The following is a 22,108-nucleotide window of genomic DNA, read 5'->3' as shown; positions in this document are numbered from 1 at the left end:
GAGGGTTGGGATTAGACTTTCTTGATACTTGTTCCATCAAGACCTTGCTAGAAGGTTTTTACAACTAAATATGAGATGTTAGGGATACTGTTCAATGTCATTTCTCCATTAATGCAATCAATTAAGTAGTTGTAGTGCATTTAATGTAGAGGGATGGTTTCCTTATCCTTCATTTTTCTTCTCTTCCTTGTTCAGGACCAAGTTACCTTTATTTCCCTGGGATTGCACCATGCTTCCTTCATTCCGGATTCTCGGCCGTCTTGAGGTTAAGTAAGAACTCTCAACATCTTCATCAGTAACATCAACCCAAACTCCTTATTAGTTAAACAAGTCCTCTCCGTAAAGTTTCCCTCCTCGAAGTTACTCTTGTTGTCTCTATTAACTACTTTCGATCCTCGTNATGTATATATTTATATTATCATATACTATATACTAAAAGTTTGGCTTAGAAGCCATGATTGAGCAAAGTGACTGCTCTTACTAATTAGTAAATTAAAAAAATTTCAAACCCCACATTTTGGCTAAGGATAAGATCTAACAATAATTTATAAAAAAAAAAAAATTAAATTCTATTCAAACTAAAAGTCTATCATTAAAAATTTCTAAACTTAAATCCATACAACTCATGTTTTTGTTTTTGTTATTTTTAATGAAATATAATAAAATTTAGACTTAGAAGTCATGGTTGAAGCAAGTGGCTACTTTCACGAATTAATAAATTAATTTTATTTAAAAATACTCACATTTTGACCAAAGGATAAGATTTAACAATAATCTAAAACAAATCTAAATTCTATTCAAACATAAAAGTCTATTAGCAAAAATTTCTAAACTTAAATCCTACACAACCCACGTTTTTTGTTTTTTTTTTCCTCAAGTATAATAAAAATTAGGCTTAAAAACTGTAGTTGGGTCAAGTGGCTACTCTCACTAATTAGTAAATTAATTTTATTAATTAAAATAAAAACAGTCCACGTTTTGACTACGGATAAGATTTAACAATAATTAAAAAAAAATTAAATTATATTCAAACTAAAAGTCTATTATCAAAATTTTCTAAACTTAAATCCTACACAACCCAAGTTTTTCCCCCTCAAATTGCATGATTGAATAATAATTTAAAAAAATTTTAAATTCTATTAAAATTAAAGGTCTATTATAAAAAAATTGCTAAACTTAAATCTCACACAACTCACACTTTTTTTTCTCAAGTTGCATATTATTAAATTAATATTTTATTAGTATATTAAGCTACAAAGCTCTTGTATAAGGATAATACTTAACAATAATTTAATTTAGATAAAGATTTATCATCTAAGTTTTAAATATTTAAATTCTACTCCAATTAAAAGTTTATTATCAACATTTTTAGAACTTATGTATATTCAGCAATGGCTTTTTGTGGTTGAGTCAAGTGGCTATTCTCACTAATTAATTATATATATATATATATATATATATATATGATATATTTCCTCAATTAAGGGATAATATTTAACAACTTTTTAAATTAGGTAAAATTTTATCATTTAAATTTTAACAATTTTAAATTCTATTCAAACTAAAAGTCATTTATAAAAAATTTATAAACTTAAATCCCACACAAAACACCACGTTTTCTTTCTAAAAAAAAAAAAAAACTCACATTTTGACTAAGGGATAAAATTTAACAATAATCACTTTTTTTTCTCCTCAAGTTGCATGATTTAACAATAATTTTAAAAAAATTTAAACTCTATTCAAACTAAAAGTCTATTATAAAAAATTTCTAAACTTAAATACCCACACTTTTTGCTTTTGTTTTTTTATTTTTGTTTTTTGTTTTCCCCTCAAGTTGTATCTTATTAAATTAATATTTTATTAGAATATTAAGCTATACAAAGCTCTTGACTAAGGGATAAGATTTAACAATAATTTAATGGATAAAATTTAGCTACAAAATTGGTTGTATAATTTAAAAATTTTCTTTAGCTACAAAGTTTAGCTAAAACTTCCTTTAAAAATTATTACATATTTTGAAAATTAAATTGTTATATTGCATGTTCTTTATGCTCTTTATACAAATGTAAAATTTTGCACTAGTCATTTATTATTTAATATATGATCTATAAACTTATATTTTATGTATAATTTTAAACTAAAAAAAACTTGCAATTTAAACAATTTATTGATGGTAGTGCTATTGATCTTTAATTTTCTAAAAAATTTGCAAGTATGAAGGATATAAGAAGAAAATGTAATCCAATGATGAATTTTTCAAAATTCACCTCCAATAAAAAGATATTCATTTCTATTTTTTTATGTATAATTTTGTAACTAAACTTTATTCAAATGTAATTTAGATAAAACTTTATCATCTAAGTTTTAGAAATTTAAATTCTTCTTTAACTAAAATTCTATTCTTAAATTTTTATAACTTATATTGTGACGGGCTAAAAATACCTTAACTAATTAAGACTTTGTTTTAATTAAGTTACTGCTCACTCACACAATTAATTTGTAGAGATAGGATGCAAGGTCAACCTTTAAGTACCCATGCTGTAACAAGAGACAAAAATCATAGTAAAATACTCTATGCTAAGTGTTCGTCCTCGGGTTCAGTCCGAGGATGAAAGTACAATTGAATGGTTTTTCTCTCTTTTTTGTTCCCCCCCCCCCCCCAATCTTTAGTCCCATTGATCCAGGTGCTTCTTGACTTTATATAAATTAGCAAGGATGCATCTAGATCTTAAATTTGGAGGGTTGGGATTAGACTTTCTTGATACTTGTTCCATCAAGACCTTGCTAGAAGGTTTTTACAACTAAATATGAGATGTTAGGGATACTGTTCAATGTCATTTCTCCATTAATGCAATCAATTAAGTAGTTGTAGTGCATTTAATGTAGAGGGATGGTTTCCTTATCCTTCATTTTTCTTCTCTTCCTTGTTCAGGACCAAGTTACCTTTATTTCCCTGGGATTGCACCATGCTTCCTTCATTCCGGATTCTCGGCCGTCTTGAGGTTAAGTAAGAACTCTCAACATCTTCATCAGTAACATCAACCCAAACTCCTTATTAGTTAAACAAGTCCTCTCCGTAAAGTTTCCCTCCTCGAAGTTACTCTTGTTGTCTCTATTAACTACTTCGATCTCTATTAACTACTTTCGATCCTCGTCCCCCCCCCCCCAAACACACACACACACACACACACACACACACACACACATATATATTCAATCATGGTTTTTCGATACAATCCTTCTTAACTAATAAGTTATCCCTATAATTAAATCTCACACAATACACTACATGTTGTTGTATTTTTTTTTTAAATGCAACTTACTCTTATGTTTTAATCTAATAAATTCATCTTACTTATTGTTCTCTACTTCTAAATTTGCATGCAAGATATAAAGTTAAAGGAAGTTTACTATAAAGAAGCAAAATAATAGACACCCATTTAAGTTCTTGGTTCTCTTAGGTAAGTTTTTATTTTTTATTTTTTATATTCTCAATTTTTGAACTCTTGTATATATTTTGATTTGGGTTTTGGTTATTGTATTTAATTTGTGTGTGTTGATTTTTTCAATTAGACTATCATGAGAAAAAAAATCAGTATTAAAGAACTATTTTACAGCATAAATTAAACATAACTTAAATAGCAATGATCAAACTCATTCCATATCTCATATTAAGATAACACAAAGCACAAAGAGAATTTTAATATAGAAAAATAGATAAACACTTATAAAGACTAATTATACTCTAAACAATTAGAAACTTAGAGTAATTTTTTTATTAAAATTATTTACTTATTTTATAATTTATTATTATTATTTATTTAATAATTTAATTTTAATTATTTTAAAATTTTTTAGCTTCAATATGAATCTTTATCAAGTCTAGCATCACACACGTGAATAATACTAGTGTGTGAATATATATATATATATATATGTTTTTTTCCCTCTCTATGAATTTTTTGCGGCCGTTTATTAGTTTATACATTGAAATGGGATAAATAAGAGTCGCAACGCACAAAGGAGTACGGACTATATAAGAAAACAAGAGGATATAACTGTAATTTTGAATAATTGATTATTTGGTCTGCCCGGATTGGTCAAAGATGGGCGAAGATAGCAAGTGACACTTGTACATACCAAATACTTACAAAACTACCAAACATACGTGTTCTTGTCATCTTTGATGTAGGTAACTTGACAAAAATTAATAATAAAAAAAATCAATTAAAGTAAAGTTAGTACTTTTTTATTAATGGCCAAGAACTTTTGGATTTGGATGATGAGTCGTGTGTAATCTGGCACTCATAAGTAGTCCCCTTTTTTTTTCTTTGAATAGAAAGGGGTAATTTATCCAAATAAAGTAGTCATTTCACAATAATACAATTTCAACTCACATTTTTAAATTTCTTATACGTCAGTTCTTACACGCCAGTTTATAATAATCAACGCTAGTTAAAAATACGTAATTCATACCCACAATGAGACTCTTTTTATATTTTAAATTTAATGTAATTTTTTAATTTAAATTTATTTATTATTAGTGAGGTTACACAGGAATGAATTTTTAAGAAATTAAAATTTAAGATTTGAAATGAAGTAAATTGCTAAGTTTAGTATGTGCTAATTTTTAAGAAAAATTGTATCAAATGTACGTGAAATATATTTAAACAGAGAATGTGCTAATTTTTAAGAAAAAAGTTTTTCTAATTTTAACCCCATTTTTTAAAATCTTTTAAGAATAAATATTATCTAATTAGATTCGGGGTATTTTTGACATTTTCTAAAACCATAATTAACTTTATGAATTCTATTAATATATAGAGATAATGAGAGAAATAATTTAAACTCCTCTTATATCTTTTATATTGGAAGTGAATTTTGAAAATATAATCGTTGAATTTTCATGTTCTTAATATGCATGTCAAATTTAGTTAAATTGGATGTTATTTTCTATATGATTAATAAACTTATTTTTTATATATAACTTTAAATCACAAAAATTTTAAAATTTTAAACATTTGATTGATGACATACTTATTGATTTTTAATCTTATTGAAATTTTGCAAGTATGAGGGATATAATATTAACATGCAATTCAACAATTAGATTTTCAAAATTTACATCTAATAAAAAGATATTAGTAGAGTTTGAATGGTTTTTGTCTAAACTAGTTTGGAAATAAACTTTTTTCAATAAAAAAACAAAAGAAGAAGTGATGTCTTCGCTCTCTTGGCCTTTCATGGATTATTCTACTCCTTACACATGAAACACCCAAAAAATCTATTAACCAATAATATGGTGAATTGAATATAAGATTTCAGGTTTTATGTCACGTCTGAGACCATGGAACTTACCGTCAAGAGAACGCGTAGGAATTGTGCTTGGTTAATATAAAGAAGTACATGAAAGCCAATGGGATAAGAATATATGGTTTCCACATGGGCCATTTGTGATGTATGGAGGCAGTGGCCTGTGATTGTGAATCATCATCAAGAAGAAGGATAAAAGTTCCAATGACTAGTTGTATCATTGGTGCATAATGCAGCTTCCCACCTATAGTGGAATTTGACTCGTGCCTCAACTACACAGTTGATTAAGTTCTTTGGGTAATATCAGATTGTTGAAATAATCCCAAACCAAGCATAGAAATAATCTTTGATTTATATGAATTTTATTTGTTAAGTGACTCATTAGTCTATTCCATTCTTAGAAGTTGATACTAATTATCCAAGAGAATACATGTGAATTGGACCTATAAAGTGGGACCATCATCGTATAATATTTGTTAAATATAAGGAATTTGCTTTCCTCTTGTTATTCTGTGCATTATTTTATGTTTCCTTGTTTATAAATAACAAAGGTGTGCAAATAATCAATTTAATTATGCTTAGAATATGGAGAAGGGTGGTTTAGATGTCACATGGAAAAGGAAATCAGATTGAAACTATTCTTTTTTGCAAAGTCACCAATTTAATTATACTTATACTCTAATAAAAGAAGGGGTGGTTAAGATGTCATATGAAAAAATAGAGTTTAGGTTTCTATTTTATCTCTTGACATGGCCGATTTCCAAAAATTTGAGACTACGACTTAGATGCCGCCGATATCACAATATTCATTTAAGTAATCTTAGCCTAAAATCAGTGGCCTTCATACGGCATAATTCCCTCTATACAATGTGCCAATATAAAGAGTTAGTAACTTGGAATAGTTGCAGCAACCACAATGGCAACACTGCTTTATGTTTCCATGTTAAAGAGGACAGCTTTATTCATTCTACAAGAGTATATATGTGGTCAAGTTGAGGATACTAAAGAATATCACCATATCAACAGCATCATATTCCTGACAGTGATCTAGGAATGATTCATGGTGTATCTAGATTTAATCACAATTTATTGACTAACTTGACATTAGAATGAAAGCAGGAAATCACTTTGAAGATTTTTGAGGTACCAACAACATCCACACACAAAAAAAAAAGTTCTAATTTTCTGTGAAAGGTAGAAACAAATTATACTATCAAACATGTCCCTGCGGATTGAATAACTTGAATCCTGACAATGATTATGTTGAATACAATATTGAAATAACTGTCTGTATGTAATCAAGGTATGGCACTGAGTCTGAGGCTTTGAGGAGGAAAAAAAAAGACTTGAATGCATCAGGTCAAACAGTACCCTGAAACAAAAGCTGATACTGCAGCCTAGTGAGTGGAGATCCATGGTTTTGTATAGAACTTGCTTGCTATTGAATTTGGTTGGTGTGTAATCATGGATACTATCTTTATAGCTTCCAAATGGTAAAAGTTATGCAGGCACATTATAGGCATCAGGTTAGCAAGAGGTTGAACCATGTTATTGAAATCTTGATAGTGTCCCTGCGTGCCAAGTAAAAGGATGGTAGATCAATGTGCTTGCTTGCCGATCACATACACAACTTTCATCTGAATCTCTTCTTGGCTTCACCGTAAATTACAACTCCAATGACCGTGAGCCCGTAGCCTGCCATCCCAATAAATGAAACTGGGTTTTTAAATATCAAAATTGAAATGACCACAGCAACAGCTCCTTTTGCATTTCCCAGAACCTGAAAATGTTTGAAGAATTTAAATCTTATTAGAAGATGGTCTTTCATGAGCAAAATGTCAGCAGTGGTATCATTTGATAAATCTTTCAAGACTGATCCAGCCAAGCTATTAAGAATTTGGGATTACTCTGTCTTTTATTTTTTGGTAAGTTAGTCAAAACTAAATGTCTTCCTTAGTGCCCATGTATAATAGCTTATTTTTAGTTTATTCAGCTTATTTGAATTATGTACAACGTTTTAAAAGCTTACACTTTTTAGGTATAGTGTACTTTTGCCCAACTTATTTTTTAAGCCCAATAAACCAATGAAATAAGCTCTCCCAAATTAGATGAAACTCTATGAATTTGTTACATGCTTGTGACCGCTTGCATGAGCATCACCCTTAACAAGTGTTTTCAAAGCTTCGAATTTGAGTTCCCTAAACTTGCCAGCAAAGAAGTTATTTAAAATCTATACTGAAATATACAGAATCAGTAATTTGTCAAGAAAGGGAATTGACAATACAAAAACTTTTGAGAGTGGATGGACTTAAGGCCTAAGGAAACAACTCAGACAGAGGCAAACCAGACAACTAAATAAACTTATTAACCTGTGATAGTACTAGGAGACTTGAGGTAAGACTATAGCCAGAGTTAAAAAGAAAGTTCTAATGTTGAGGATATATATAACATAAAAACAACTCCTTTATGGAACTTGGATTAGAGCTAAGGAGTTTAATAGCAATGATTTGAATCAAGTATGTACCAACGGGAGCAAGAATGTAAATACTGAAACCCGGTAATATACAGTTCAAGTCCCTAGAAGCAAGAAAAAATTATTTCGTAGTTGAAACTTCATGTAACACATAACAATCATATGGAAAATTAACCTGCTGAAGCATCATGTGTGACTACTTTAGTAAACCACAAAGGAGAGAAAAAGAAACTAAAAAAAATGGGGCATACCTGGAGAGTCAAAGCACTAGTGTGTTTAGTGACCAAGAAATTGGTCAAGTTCACAAAATATGCAAGTGAAGAATTGAACAGCAGATACCAGACTATTTTGGAATCTCTTCTGGAAAGATCTACTGTGATCTTAAACACATTGCCCTCCATCAACAGTGTTGCAGGAATTAAGAAAACTATTGCTATTGGTGCCATGTACAGCAGAAGGTTCATAGAGTTCAGCTTTTCTCTGGAAAAAACATTGGGATCATCTCAAATTCTCAATCTAGCTTATCAAAAATGAGTACCAAATTAAGGCCTAAATTCTTAAATTTCCTGAAATATTGCAACAGCAAGAAGATAGATCCATACTCTTCTGAGGATAGCAAAATTTCCTGAAGCACTGACTTGAATGCCCTTCCAGCTGTAGCTGAAACACAAACAATAAACCCTAACAAATGGAAACTCGGTTCACCCTACAACCAAATAATACATGTACATAAACATCTTCTCTGATATTAAAAAAATAATAATTAATTAATTGAAAAAAAAAAAAAAAAAAAAAAAAAAAAAAAAAAAAAAAAAAAAAAAAAAAACAACAACAACAACAACAACAACAACAACACAATAGGTAAGTGGATAACCATTCAGAGCCAGCAATGAAACAATTGATCAAGTACACACCTCACATGAGACTCAGCACACGCCTGCACAACTCACACTCATCCAATTCAATACCAATCTAGACAATCTGAGTGCCACACCATATATTGCATTTAGCATTAATCTATTACAGAAAATTTATACCCTCTCTGACTTCCTGTAAACCATTACTAAAACTAATTCATTCCTTAATGCAGCCCTTATTGATAATTACTGATTAGCTGCACCAGAGTATATATCTGTTCATCCAAGAGCTCTTCATTAATCACCTCTAACTTTTCAACGGTTCCTTCTGGCTCTATTTGGGTCTCAGAAAGTAAGAAGGAAAAGGAAGAAATATACAAAATGAAAAGCTTTATCATTTTCCTGCCCTACAAATTTTATAGAACTAATCAGAGCTAGATTTGAATAGTTCACTCAATTTCTTTTATTCATGAATGAATTACCAATTTTTATTCAAAAATTCGGATTTTTTATTCTACAATCTTATTGCTTTCTCTATAATCAACCATCAATGTCATTGAAAACCCCATATATCAGAACATTGATTGTTAGAGAAAATCGTAGAATTGGTTGAAAAATTAAGAGATTGATTGATTGTTAGACAAAATTGAAGGATTGAAACATTGATAACTGACCGCATGCGCATAAACAGTGCCTAACCTCAACTTGTGTGGATTGGAACAAAATTCTCCTTTGGACTTTTTAAAAACAATTTACTGTACATATTTCTCTATTCAATGAATAATTTATCGTTATTTGTATATTTCAATTTGCAACTTTTTCGACCTTTCTCCATTTTCACTAAGAAAAAGCTCTAAAAACAGTACAAACAAAAAATCCACATTGTTCGATAACATCCAAAACAATTTCTTATCCCCTATTGACCAAATTTTCCAAGAGTTTCACTAATTCACCCACTAAAATCATCATAATAAGCCTAGTGAAACAAAAAACATCACAACTGTTAATGCGTCATGTTATAATTGGTGCATAATAAAAATGGTGAGTCAATGTAAAAATGATTTCACGCGAATCACGTCTTACCCCAGTTGCGACGATGACCCCAGCAACAACAGGAATGAGAGTCACATAAGTAACCCAAGACTCCCTCCTCTTGCTCATCACGTAAGCAAAAACCGCTGTGAAGAAAGGCGTGGTGGCCCCGATTGACTGGTTAAACGACACCGGAATATACCTCAACGACACATTCCCACAAACCACGGAGAAGCAGAAAACGACACTGAGCCCAGCGATCTTGACGAACTGTGTCTTTGACGCAATGTGTTGCAATGGAACCACTTTCATACATGCAATGGCAACGTAGCTGAGCACAGAACACATGGACATGTGACACATGGTGAGGAACACAGGGTACTTGAAACCATAGTTGGTGAGCAAGTACTTGTTGAGAAGCAAGACACCGATGTTGGAACTGTACCATGCTACCACGAGCCCAATCGTGTACCATGGGATCAGGCTCTTCGTCATGGTTATGTACAAAATTCCTAATGGGTATTGAAAAAATTGGAGCTTTTAGCTTTAACGAGGTTTTAGAGAGAGAGACAGAGCTGTGTGATTATTGGGAGGAGTTTGTAACGTAACGGTAAGAGGTAACGGTCGTGCCAGTTGCATGGTTAATTTATTGGGGCCAAAAGCGACATATTATATCATATATCGTTCTTATCATGGTTTAGAATTAAAATACTATAATTTTAAAAGTTTCAAATTAAATCTTAATAGAAAATCAATGTACGGATTCATTGGCCGGAAAATGGACGGAATTAAACTAGGATTTTGTTGTATTTGGTAGTCTTTTTGCTGTCCTATTATGATACTTTGAGCTCACTCTGTTTTAGCTATTTAATTAATCTATGAAGATACTCAATTGATTAACCATAAAATAAAATAAAAAGGTTTAATTTGAAACTATTATGTATTAAAGCCTATTGTTTGTTAGTTTCAAATCTCGAAGTGGACTTTACATCACGTTCGGTTGCATGGAATGGGAGAGAAGAGAAGAGAAGAGAAAACAAAAATTAGGATAGGGAAAGGAAAAAGAAAGGAGAAAATGTGTTTGGATGCATCGTGACTCTCGTATGGACATTTTTTTTAATATATTTTTCATATGAATTTCTCCCTTTTAAATACATTTTAAATGAGAAGGAGAGAATTTACGTCCTAGAGGTCTTGAGTGGAAATACTAGAAAATATTGTTTAACTTAGAGGTCATTGACTCATATAGACGTATTATTGATACTAATTTTTTTTTTTTTTTGAGGATCCGGCTCCAAATTGTATAAACTGAAATCAGCCACAACCAACTAAAAGTACATCAGCAACTTGTGGTGGAACATTCTCTATCCACACAGAAACATCATCAATAGTTTTCGCAAGTTTTGTTAAAAAATGAGCAACTGAATTCCCCGACCTCCGGGTGTGAGAGAAAGAAATGCAATTACAATAAATTAAATAGTGCTTAATTGAATAAATAAGATGACCAAAAGATGCGAGAGATTCCTCTTCCCTTCTTAAGTCTGAAATAACCACCTCCGAGTCTCCCTCGACAATAAAAGAGGGTAGGTTGAGGTCCATAGCAAGGGTGATAGCTCGAACTGCTGCTAGAGCTTCGACTTTGTCTGAGGATGATGGAAGCTTGATCTTCTCTGCCAAGGATGCAAGCACCAGACCATGAGAATCCCGGACAACCACTCCCAACCTAGCTTCCTCTGTTTCTTTGAAGATTGCACCATCGAAATTAATCTTAAGGAGCGACGGAGGAGGAGGCTCCCACTTTGGCCGAGACTGTTGAGGGGATGAAGCCTGCACTGGAGTTGCTGGATGCACCTCGGTAAACTCCTGGAACATTTGCTTAGCTGAAGATATAACCTGAGATAACGGGAATGACTTGTTACTGGTTTGAAGTTGGTTCCGTCGAGACCAGATTGTCCACGTGATCGATGCAAACAGCTCAGGTTGTTTGTCTTTCTCCGGCCAACACGAATCTTGCAAGCTCGAAAGAATTAAAAAACTTCTTAGACCTGCAAAACAGCCACATCACATCAGTTTCGCAAATGGCCGAGAGCTCAGAACAATCCCACAAAGCATGGTAACCATCCTCGGCCTTCAGATTACAGTGGTAGCAAACGTCTTCATTGAGGACTCTTCTGCGGACCAGATTCTTCTTGACTGGCAGAGCTTCCCTACAGGCCCTCCAAAGAAAGTTTTTGACTTTGTTTGGAACCGAAAGCCTCCAAATACTTGTGGCTTCAACGTGGGAGTAATGAGCTGGCAATGGGCCTGGTTTGTCTTTGGCAAGAAACTAGGAATGGCAACAAGTTGGGTTCGGGCCAGGTTTTTACATACCCGGACCCGACCCGCGGGTCTGGACCTGCAACCCAGACCTGGCCCGATTATTAATCGGGTTTTTTTCCCGGGGCCCAAACCCGCCCCGCCGGGCCCTGTTTAGCCCGCGGCCCAAATCATGGCCCAACCAAAAAAAAAATTTAAATGAAGCCCAAATTCATTTTTGTCTCCCATCTCCATTTAGGCACTGCATTTACAACAATTACAAAACAAAAAATACACAATTTCTTCCACAATATATTACAGGTACACCACAAAGTCTCAAAATTTCAAGTCTTTAAACTACAATAACTAGAAGTAGCACAAGCTACACAACCCATCTGTTGAAGTCCATAGTTTAAGTAGAAAACACCAAACAAAAAAATTGAAACAAACATCTCATATTCTTAGAGACTCATATTAAAACATAAAAAACATTAAAAAAAAAAAAAAATTAAGAGAAGTAAAGAACAGATCGGTGTTGAGAACTTGGGCCGGCGCTGAGATTGAGAGTGAGTGAGAACAGATCGGCGTTGGTGAATGGTTGGAACGGCGGTGAGAGGCTGAGATCTTGGGCGGCGTTGCTTGAAAGTAAGTGAGTGAGACCGTGTGAGCTGAGATTGAGAGAAAGAGAGAAAACAACCTGATCCTGTGCATGTGATGGCCGGTGGTGACAGAGATCAGAGGTTAGGGAAAGCAGAGTAATGTGAGGAGAATGAGAGGGAGTAAGAGCAGCTGAGTGGGAGAGGAGAGTGATGTGAGGAGAGTGAGGCTGCTGAAGAGTGAAAAATGAGGGATTAGGGTTAGAATATATGAATATATATATATATATATAGGGTATTTTTGTAATTTTAGTTTACCGAGTTTTTAACCGGGTCGGGTTTCGGTTTGGGTCTCGGATTTTTTTATAAAACCCGGACCCACTTCGGGTTTTTTTTTAAGACCCATACTTGTCCCTATTCCTAATCGGACCGGGTAAAACCCAGCCCATTAGGGTCGGGCCAGGCCGGGCTAGGCCGGGTACTCGCGGGTCGGGTAAAAATTGCCATCCCTACAAGAAACCTGTAGCCGGATACTAATTTTGTTGTGTATCATTCACAAAATATAATATCAACAAAAAAAAAAAAATTGTATCAGTAGACTTATTCAATCTGATAAACCAAGCTCGTTTAACACTCTTTCCTCCCTTTTTTTTCCCCCAACAATCGTTTTAATATTCAATTCAATGATGGAGTTTCTTGATATATAGCGGCAGTCTGGACCCTCTGATTGAAATAAATCATAATCTCATGAGGCTGGCAGTTTGGACCCATTCTGGTACATACTGATCAGATGATCATGTACAAGTTTTATTACCTAAATTAGACGGCTGTTGTCAACAATTTAAATGAGTCTGTACTGTGTTGTAAATGAGAGTTGCATGGCACTATCAAATTCTAATCACGTGGTGCCATGTTTTTTAAGGTAGTTTTCAAAGTCCCTGTCAGGTAGTTCTCAGTATTTGACTAATTACGCACCACTTCCACGCCAAAATTGACATGCATTATGAATAGCTTTGTGTTTGGAAATTAATCTGTGTACCAGTTCACTTTGCCATCCTTATTTGATTTCAAGGTGCACCAAATACTGCAAATTGATTCATTCTAATTTCAATGCCAGCAGATCAATTTGGATTAGTATATGAGCCTCATTTTTTTAGTTCATGACTAGGCAATCTTAGATTTCAAATCACCTTATTTTGGCTTTACTGCAGTTTTAGGCAATTGTTTTAGTTAAAAGGGCCCAGTTATTGTAGGACATACAATAACAATTATTGTAGGACATACAATAACAATCTATTTTAGGAAAATTTTTATCGAGAATTAAAAAAGCTGTCAAACTTTTTTGACAGCTTTTTCAATTCCCGATAAAAATTTTCTTGAAATGGCTTAATAACATATACTTCAAGGGCATACATTAGTAAAACCCTAGTTAAAATTTGATCCATTGGAACATTGTCCACCCCTAAGTATTTATGCCTGTGATTTATGAGTTATGAGTTATGACGGACCATTTCTAATGTGGCTTAAATTATGCATAGCTCAAGACCTGTTAGGTTGGTTAGCTACTTAGCTTCCTTACTGCACCATTTTTTTTCTTCTTTTTTTAAACATTTCTTTAACAAAATTTAGGTACAGTTCTTTAGATATTCACCAAGTCTGGAATGTATTGAACAACAAGCCACATGATTGACTTGAATTGTCATTAAGGAAAGATAATACCATATGTGATGTATTGGTCAATGCAATCACATAATTGAATTCAATTTGGATGATTTTACCTAAATTTTACCCATTTCCTCAAGCAAATTGTTTCTAACATTTTTTTTTTTTAAATTTCTTTGCTGCATAATATTTTAACATTTAGTTGAAAAGACGTACTGAAACGCTATGATAACTATGGAGACAGATTTTGAAACAACTTATATTGTTTATGAAGTATTAAGTCTCAACATTTATCTACTGCCAAAAAGAAAAAAAAAAAAAAAAAGTCTCTACATTTATCATAGCTAGCTGGTTTCTCAATGTAATTGAAAGAGAGACTAAATCAATGTACTCTACAGAAATGGCCAGAGCATACAGCTGATGAATTGTTTATTTAATTTTCCTAAAGAATGAAATTGCCATTTCCTTCTGTGGGTTTCTCTCTGAACCTACAATTTCTAACTTCCTGCTAATATTCATTTCATGTCTTGGCCATCGTTTACTTTCTAGGAGCTATATGACGGAGAAACAGCAGTGAAGATGATCATTTATGTATTTCTCATTGTGGAACGTGGATAACTTTTACAATGACTTCAGTATATATTGCCATCTATCTATGCCACTACAAAGGCACTAGATGAACCTGTGAAATGGCTGATTGACCCAAGAAGTGATTTGGAAGCTCCAAAATGGCTTATCCGATACACACCAGAAACTGCAGATGCAGGAATCCTCCATTCTATAGTTGCAAAGCTCTCGGGACTAAGTTTTGCAGGCCTTGACCATTTAAACCGTAGGCTGAAATCATCATCATCATAAGCTGGTGCCCATTTGTTTTGGTTCTGGAGAATCTCAACCAGTGCAAATGTGCCCTCAGTCATAAGGTCATTTCTTGGGCAAGCAGACCAGAAGGTGACTCTAACCAATTGACCCTTTTTAAAGGTGGAATTTGAAGGAATATCAGTTTTGACATCTCCAAAGTTCACGCCAAGAGGGGTCGCATCTACAACAACTGGTGGAAGTAAGCTGATTTGCTTGTCAAGGAGATCTGGGGGCTGTGGTCCTGGTTCAACAGCTTGGCCACTGATGAGAGCTGCAGCTAATTTTTTAAACTCTTGAATGTAGGCATCAAGCGTGTGTGGACCATACAGTGTGGAGGCTCCCTGACAATCAGAATACCCGGTCATAAGAGAATTTATGCAACATTAGGAATCATTTTTGAGACAAGAAAAAAATTGTGTTTCACTTCAGGATGAACTCTTAAATAATCTTTTATGAATCTCCTAAAGAATAAGGTTAAAGGATGACACTAGTGGGAAAATGAACTGCATAGCTGAACAGACAAAAATATTTGGAGACAAGGTGGACAATTCCAGGTTGTTGTCAACAAGGAAGTAGAGAATTTGGTGATACAAACCTCATATCTTTGCACTTTGTACTCCTCAATGGTGGTCACATACTGTGAATATGTATTGGTCAGCCCTGCAATGACTATATGGACATTGCTGTCAAATTTTCCGCTACCTTTAGAAGTAAGCACCGTCTTAACAGCATCACGGAGGCGCCTGCCGGCCATGGTTGTGAATTCTACAAGAAATAAAATAACCTGGGACCTTAGGAAACTATCCCTAATATCTTTGTTAGAATTGTGTGGTTAAATGATTAAATTTACGATATCCCAATGCTTTTTGGACAATGTAATTTAACAATATTTTTGTAAGAATATAATTTCCATCCCTAAGCAACTTTTGCTTAACAATGTGAATAGTGTTAAAGTAGCATTCTAAGTTTCTAATGGAAGAAGTACTAAGAGTACACCAGGATAGTTATACCTCCAGGAACACTGAGAATCACGAGTTGCCCTATCCGCAAAATTTGAACTGGAAGTATTGAGGGCTGCAAAAGTAATTCAATCTGTCAGTATCACCAGTAACCCATACTTGAAAAAATTTAAAGCACTGGCTAATTGATCCACATACAAAATATCACTGGGAATTTGACCAAAATACTAAAGAAATCATCTTAAAGTATCACTAAACTCTAATGTTTGTCCCAAATCTGTTCCATTACTAATGAATGATAACCTAATGCAAACATAAGTAGGCGAAAGTATTAAATACTTATTTCCAACTCCAGAAATTAATTCAATTAGATTGTTACAAGGATTCCCCAAAATGTTCTCTCAAAAGGAAATCTAAAATGGGATATTCATAACAAGTTCAATTACTTGGTGTGATTTGATGTATGAGATTTCCAGACACTGCCATTGACTTTAGTCCTCCTACATGTGCAGTTGCAGAGCACCTCAACATGCAGAGCTTGTCCACAAAGTTAATGTACTGTTGTAGGCTTCTTCAATATAGATACTAAGTGGAAAATAAATTAGGTACTCACTGCCCAGTCATATGGTTTCTTCGTTTCCCCAGTATCAAGCAGAATTGGCTTTGGAAGCTGACATTTGACCTGTTCCTGACTCGGTGTTTTTATCAAGTTCCTCACCACCCTCCAGAACGCATTCCCCTGTAGAAGTACCCAAGAAAAAGAATCAATTACCAGTGTAGGTGCTTCAACAGGGGCATTGTATAAAGATGGGTCAAACATGTACCAGCAATTCCGTACCTTATCATCTCCCTGATTGAAATCAAATGCTCCGGGACCATCAGTGGTCCCTGCAGCAAAAGAAAAGCCCATTGCAGCTGGGCATGTTTTCACCACCTCCTGACCCCCTCCCACTTTAGGAAGTGAGACCTCAAGGCTGGAGAAATCTAGATATGCATGTCGGTAATCAACTTTCCCTTTCAGCTGCTCAGATGCTTTGTCAAACAGTTCGACAGCTTTTTTGAATTGCCTTTCTCCAATTATACGAGTACTCTCAAATTCGTCAGGGTAACTGTAAATAAACATAAACAGTTTAAAATTTTCCAATGAGCTCCCGTGTAAGAGTAAGATGGAGGGCATGTCTGCACGCGTGCACGTGTAATTTGCCAATAAAAAATAGTTTAACAACAATACTTGAAGAACTTTCAGAATTTTGAAAGTACATACCCCGGTCCCCTACCAAAACATAATTCGTTTTTACCATCGCAGGTACTGTGATCAAAATCGCAAGGCAATCCAGTGTCTGTGCAATATGCACCAAGAACATTTGGGCTCACATCACCACAGTTTGATTGACAAAATGCAGATACAAACTGAGGCCTGTCAGCTTGCTTCAAAGCATTCCTGACCCTACTTGCAAAACTTAAAATGCTTGTTGCAGGCTTTCCTTCAGAAGGCTGAAAGGAGGAGGCAAGTCTCAGCAACTCATTTCCTGTTTCAAACAAACTGTATATAATGAAGTTGGAAGCATTTAATGTTTCTGTTTCCTAATGAAAGAAAGTTCTTGTAGAAGATGTCACGCTGTGAATATGGCCTACCTACGATCTATTTGCATCATTTTAATAATTCAAGCCAATACTAGAAAGAGTGAGTATAATCCAAAAACCTTACCTATCTGTGCTTGTTAATGAAGTTTCCAAATTCTAAGAAGTTGGCATATAGGTCCTGCAATCTTATTTTCTGAATGAACAAACCAATTGAAATAGATCTTGTAAGTTTATTTATTAGTCTTTGTTGATAGTCCTTCCAACGGTGTTGGCTTCTGTTGGGAGTCAGAGTATAAGATTCAGTGGGTTGTTATCAAGTTTTAAACTGGTGTAATATATGCAATATTATTTATGCAAATAAATTATGGATACCTAGTCTGCCGCATGGCGACATTACAATGAAGTGGTTCAACTGCTAGCAAATAAATTTATGACATTTTAAAATTAATTTTCAAGATTAAAATTGAACATATAATAATCATGTTCGGTGGGTTTGGCTAATTAGGTTGTGGTTAAGATAATCTTATCTAAATGAAAGTGATTTCTGGCTGGCTTTTCTGAGCTGAAAACATAGATGAGCAAAGCACATAATATTTTGATGACCCCCTAACAACAACTTTGGAAACCAGATTTATAAAATGCACTATGATTTTACTTGATTTCACTTACGGTTTTCATTAGGGTTAGGAACTATTGTTGATACCCTTTGCGGGACTCCATCATCTTCAGACTTATTGAAATATAGTGTATCAGAACCTTCCCTTAAACCCTTCTGTTCAAAACAGTCCTCCATAAACCGTGCTGCAGCTCCTTTGTTGTCACCACTTATTAATGAGTTTGTATTACTCATTGAAGTTCCATGAGTAGCAAACCAGTTGAAGCTACCTACTGGTCCCCATTTATCATCTACAAACTTTAAGAGGGTCATATCTTTGTCAACATCATACTTATATTTAGCCCGTTCTGCTGCAGAGTTATTGAGATAAGCACTAGGACTACGATTCACCCCAGCATCTAAAAGCTCCCCTGTGAAACCAGGATTAAAGTTGTGAATTCTCATAATACATTAAAACATATCTCAAATTAGAAAAAACACAAAAACACCAAAGCCCCACTCAACCTCAGACTGTAGCACAGAGAATGAGCAAAATGCATCACTACATACTAAGTAGTAACAGCATATTTCTTGTGGACAGAAAGTGTCAAATATGCCTGATTACAAAAACCAATATTCATAGACAACTGGAAAGTTCAATAATAAACAAATATACCAATTAATCAGTCAGACACCATTTCATCACCATTATAAAGTTAAAGCTTTATGGTCCCTTACTTCAATGCCCAGATCTCTCAATAGGATTGGATTATATGATATACTTCCCAAATAAAATTATTGTACTTATTCAGCAAATATGTCAGAGGAACCACTTGCTTCATCATAATTATATTCCTCTAACCAAACCTAAATGTAAGAAACAACATTTTTCTTCTCATTATTTCATGCAATATGCATCAGCTGTATCCATTTTTACTTTTACAGGTAAGTAGCTTGGTGAAACATGAACCTTTAGTGGGTAAGTTTTTCACCTAAGTTTATGCAGAGATATGGTTTTGCAGAGTTGCACAAACAGAGTACAGATATGTCGAGTCACCTTCCTAACCTTTATTAACAAAAATTGACCCTGGTCGAAGACTTTCATGAGCTTGTACAATGCTTTTCTCAATGCCATCAACAATAACATCAAATGACTGGCGTACAAATCCAAGAGATGTTATAATATACACAACATATTGGAGATAGCCTCCAGGACCAGCATGAGTGTGGATACCACTAATGGCAACATTCTGCGCTGTATAGAGGTCCCCATACCTGAACAAAGGAAGAAATTTGATGATCTCAGACAAGCCATTGGTATCAATCCAATTAGAGCACAAAAAATAAAAACCTAAAAGGATATATTTGTAAGGAAGATTCAGGTTCCCATGTCCTAAGATAACAAAACATCACTAGGAGATGTAGATTTTAAGGCAACAGCTTCCTTGGGTCAAACAAATGGATTGGAGTGTTAGAAAACTAAAGAGAAGAATAATGTATGCATGAGAACATGAGTGAATTTCTTTGCAACTATTTGCTATATTTAGCAAGAGAGAAATGAAAAAATATTCAGAAAGAAAGCAGAGCATGTCCAGAGAGTGGTTCAGAAAATCAGTGATGATTTTAAATCTCTCTCTCAAGGATTGAAGAGGTAGCTGTTAATCAAAGGAAGCAATATTTCATTTGAATGGTTGAACAATAATGTTGTGTTTACACAAGATAATGAAAGAAGACAAATAGTAAGAAAGTTGCAGTACAGGTTGCAAATGGGAGCTAGCACCATGCACCTTTAGTGTGATGGTCACTCCACAAGTACAAGTTCTTGTGAGGTGCAAGGGTAAGGGCCAAGGTCCAATTCTTCAGGAGCTCTCTCCACACACGTACATTTAGATTAAGCTAGAGTTGGATTTCTATGCTAGATATTAAAAAAAAAAAAATTGCAGATGGGAGCTTGTTAGAAAGACTAATTTCTTTCATTGTTCAGATTAAATTCTAATTGAATTTTCGGGTACATACCCTCTTTTATATAGACACCCTACATGTACAATTGAAAATTGAAAGGGTAGGTCTTCCTGTAATAGATTTTATCTTACTCGCTCCATGTAATCTTATTTTGGGAGACGGTGAGATATATAATTCCTGGTTAGACCTCCTTTCAGTAGGATTTGAATTGAAAAATTTTACTTTTTAAAAAAAATTCCAAATGCTAGGAGACATATATTAGTATGCAAGCATTGATTATATTCACAAAAGCTCATGTTATGTTTCTATTCAATTACCATATAGGTACTACTGCAATGAAAAAAAGAAAAAAGAACACACACACATTAAAGCATAATGAGAGTTCAGAGTTGTCTACCTTGCTTTTAATCTCTCAAGTACTTTGATTGTAACAATTTGTGAGGCCATGCAGGCATCAAGATTTACAAATACTAGACGGTTCCCCTGAGGTTCTGCAACAATAAATGTCCGAGCTCGCAATCTGAAGTGAACTCCAGATGCAATCTGCCCCAAACTTGCATAACCCATCATATTGACATCCGCAGCAGGCCCTGTTATGTCATAGCTTCCGAGACCAATCAAGTAATTCGAAGCAGATGAAGCCCCACTAATATTATGTACTAAGAATAACAATAAACCCAGGAACCACTGTATATGGCCATAGAGAAGAAAAGCAAGCATCCCCATATCTCTCTTCTGAAGGAAATAATTACCCTTCACTCAATTCTTTCCATCCTTCACCAAAAGAAAAGATAAACCATGAGAGGTATATCATTTGATTCATACATAGGTACTAACTTCTAAGCTGAAACATTTAAAGAATTGTAGCCAAGATACATCTTAATAGTCTTTTTTTTTTTGGTTGATATGTAGCTTAATAGTCCAAAAAAGGGCATCCCAAAAGGCATAAAAGTCCAGGCTTTCTAAATCATAGATTAAAATTTTCACTATTTCCATCCTTCACCAATACAAAAGATAAACCATGAGAGGTGTATCGTTTAATTCATACAAACGTACCTAACTTGTAACATCAAAGAATTGTGGCCGACATACAGCTAACTAGTGAAAAAAAAAATGGCATCCCAAAAGAGCAAAGAAGTCTAGACGTTTCTTAAACATATGTTAAACTTGCATAGAATAAAAAGTGGATACACTCATACACATAACACATTATAATCATTCAATCCCAGTCCATTCTCAGGCTCACAACCTTTTATTTTACTATTGTTTCATAACCATAAATAAGAACAATACGTGAAATCAAAGGAAAACAATACATAAACTGCCCAAAACAAACAACTGAACACTATCATATCCAAAACTACTCTTACATGAGACAACATAGGCCAATTTTGACACAGTGAATTATCAAGTCATGACCCAACTCATCCAAACAAATTCAAAAGTTTCCACAGACAGGTCCTGAGGTCCCCATGCAACAACTAAATGTAACAGAAAAGAAAAACCAGAAAACAAAGACTAACATAGGTATCATATAAAACAATCTGTTACCTTCACTGTCAAAAAAATAAAAAAATTAAAAAAAATAAAAAAAAGAAGAAAAAAAAGAACTCAACTCAGTGACACCAATGGTGAGAAGATCTTCAACAGTATAATATGGAGGTTAAGTGAGAAAAAGGGTAAAGAACTCTTGAGCCTTGACAGATCACAGACCCCAATTTTGTCCACTCCAAATGTGGGGTCACTGAAAAGACAACTATATAGGCTTAGTTACGATGCTATACATACATACATTATACATACACCCATAGTACGAGTCTTTGCCTCGTAGGCTTAGCGTTACAACCAAGGGGAGCACTTCATTTCAATAGAAAAAGTAGCACTTTTTTTTCCTTCTTCTCCAAAACTCACAACTTTAC

The 22,108-nt window shown here is 34.0% G+C and overlaps 3 protein-coding genes across 5 annotated transcripts; all 3 read right to left on the bottom strand.

Moving 5' to 3' along the window:
• Nucleotides 1-6,518: 6,518 nt before the first annotated feature.
• On the bottom strand, nt 6,519-10,172 carry LOC112018484 (probable sugar phosphate/phosphate translocator At3g11320). Its single transcript, XM_024051019.2, has 4 exons — nt 9,727-10,172; nt 8,389-8,492; nt 8,038-8,266; nt 6,519-7,093 (listed from the first exon to the last, which is right to left on the bottom strand). The coding sequence occupies exons 1-4, from the start codon at nt 10,168-10,170 to the stop codon at nt 6,947-6,949; spliced, it is 924 nt and encodes a 307-aa protein (XP_023906787.1). The 5' UTR covers nt 10,171-10,172; the 3' UTR covers nt 6,519-6,946.
• Nucleotides 10,173-10,989: 817 nt separating this feature from the next.
• On the bottom strand, nt 10,990-11,547 carry LOC112018485 (uncharacterized). Its single transcript, XM_065761747.1, has one exon. The coding sequence runs from the start codon at nt 11,545-11,547 to the stop codon at nt 10,990-10,992; it is 558 nt and encodes a 185-aa protein (XP_065617819.1).
• Nucleotides 11,548-14,562: 3,015 nt separating this feature from the next.
• Nucleotides 14,563-21,997, bottom strand: LOC112018478 (neutral ceramidase 2). Of its 3 annotated transcripts, none has more exons than XM_024051011.2 (9): nt 21,806-21,997; nt 20,587-20,963; nt 19,294-19,502; nt 18,302-18,658; nt 17,313-17,577; nt 16,662-17,157; nt 16,100-16,163; nt 15,685-15,854; nt 14,563-15,430 (listed from the first exon to the last, which is right to left on the bottom strand). In XM_024051011.2, the coding sequence occupies exons 2-9, from the start codon at nt 20,913-20,915 to the stop codon at nt 14,882-14,884; spliced, it is 2,439 nt and encodes an 812-aa protein (XP_023906779.1). In that variant the 5' UTR covers nt 20,916-20,963; nt 21,806-21,997; the 3' UTR covers nt 14,563-14,881. The 3 variants fall into 3 exon arrangements, with proteins under 3 accessions (XP_023906779.1, XP_065617830.1, XP_023906780.1); XM_065761758.1 differs by lacking the exon at nt 21,806-21,997 and adding an exon at nt 21,560-21,776; XM_024051012.2 differs by lacking the exon at nt 21,806-21,997 and having other exon boundaries at nt 16,662-16,787; nt 16,887-17,157; nt 20,587-21,775.
• Nucleotides 21,998-22,108: the final 111 nt, after the last annotated feature.

Source organism: Quercus suber, unplaced genomic scaffold (genome assembly GCF_002906115.3).
Source record: "Quercus suber isolate HL8 unplaced genomic scaffold, Cork oak 2.0 scaffold_427, whole genome shotgun sequence".
NCBI lineage: Eukaryota > Viridiplantae > Streptophyta > Magnoliopsida > Fagales > Fagaceae > Quercus > Quercus suber.
Note: the sequence above shows the minus strand (reverse complement) of the source record. Positions and strands in the feature narration are given on the sequence as shown.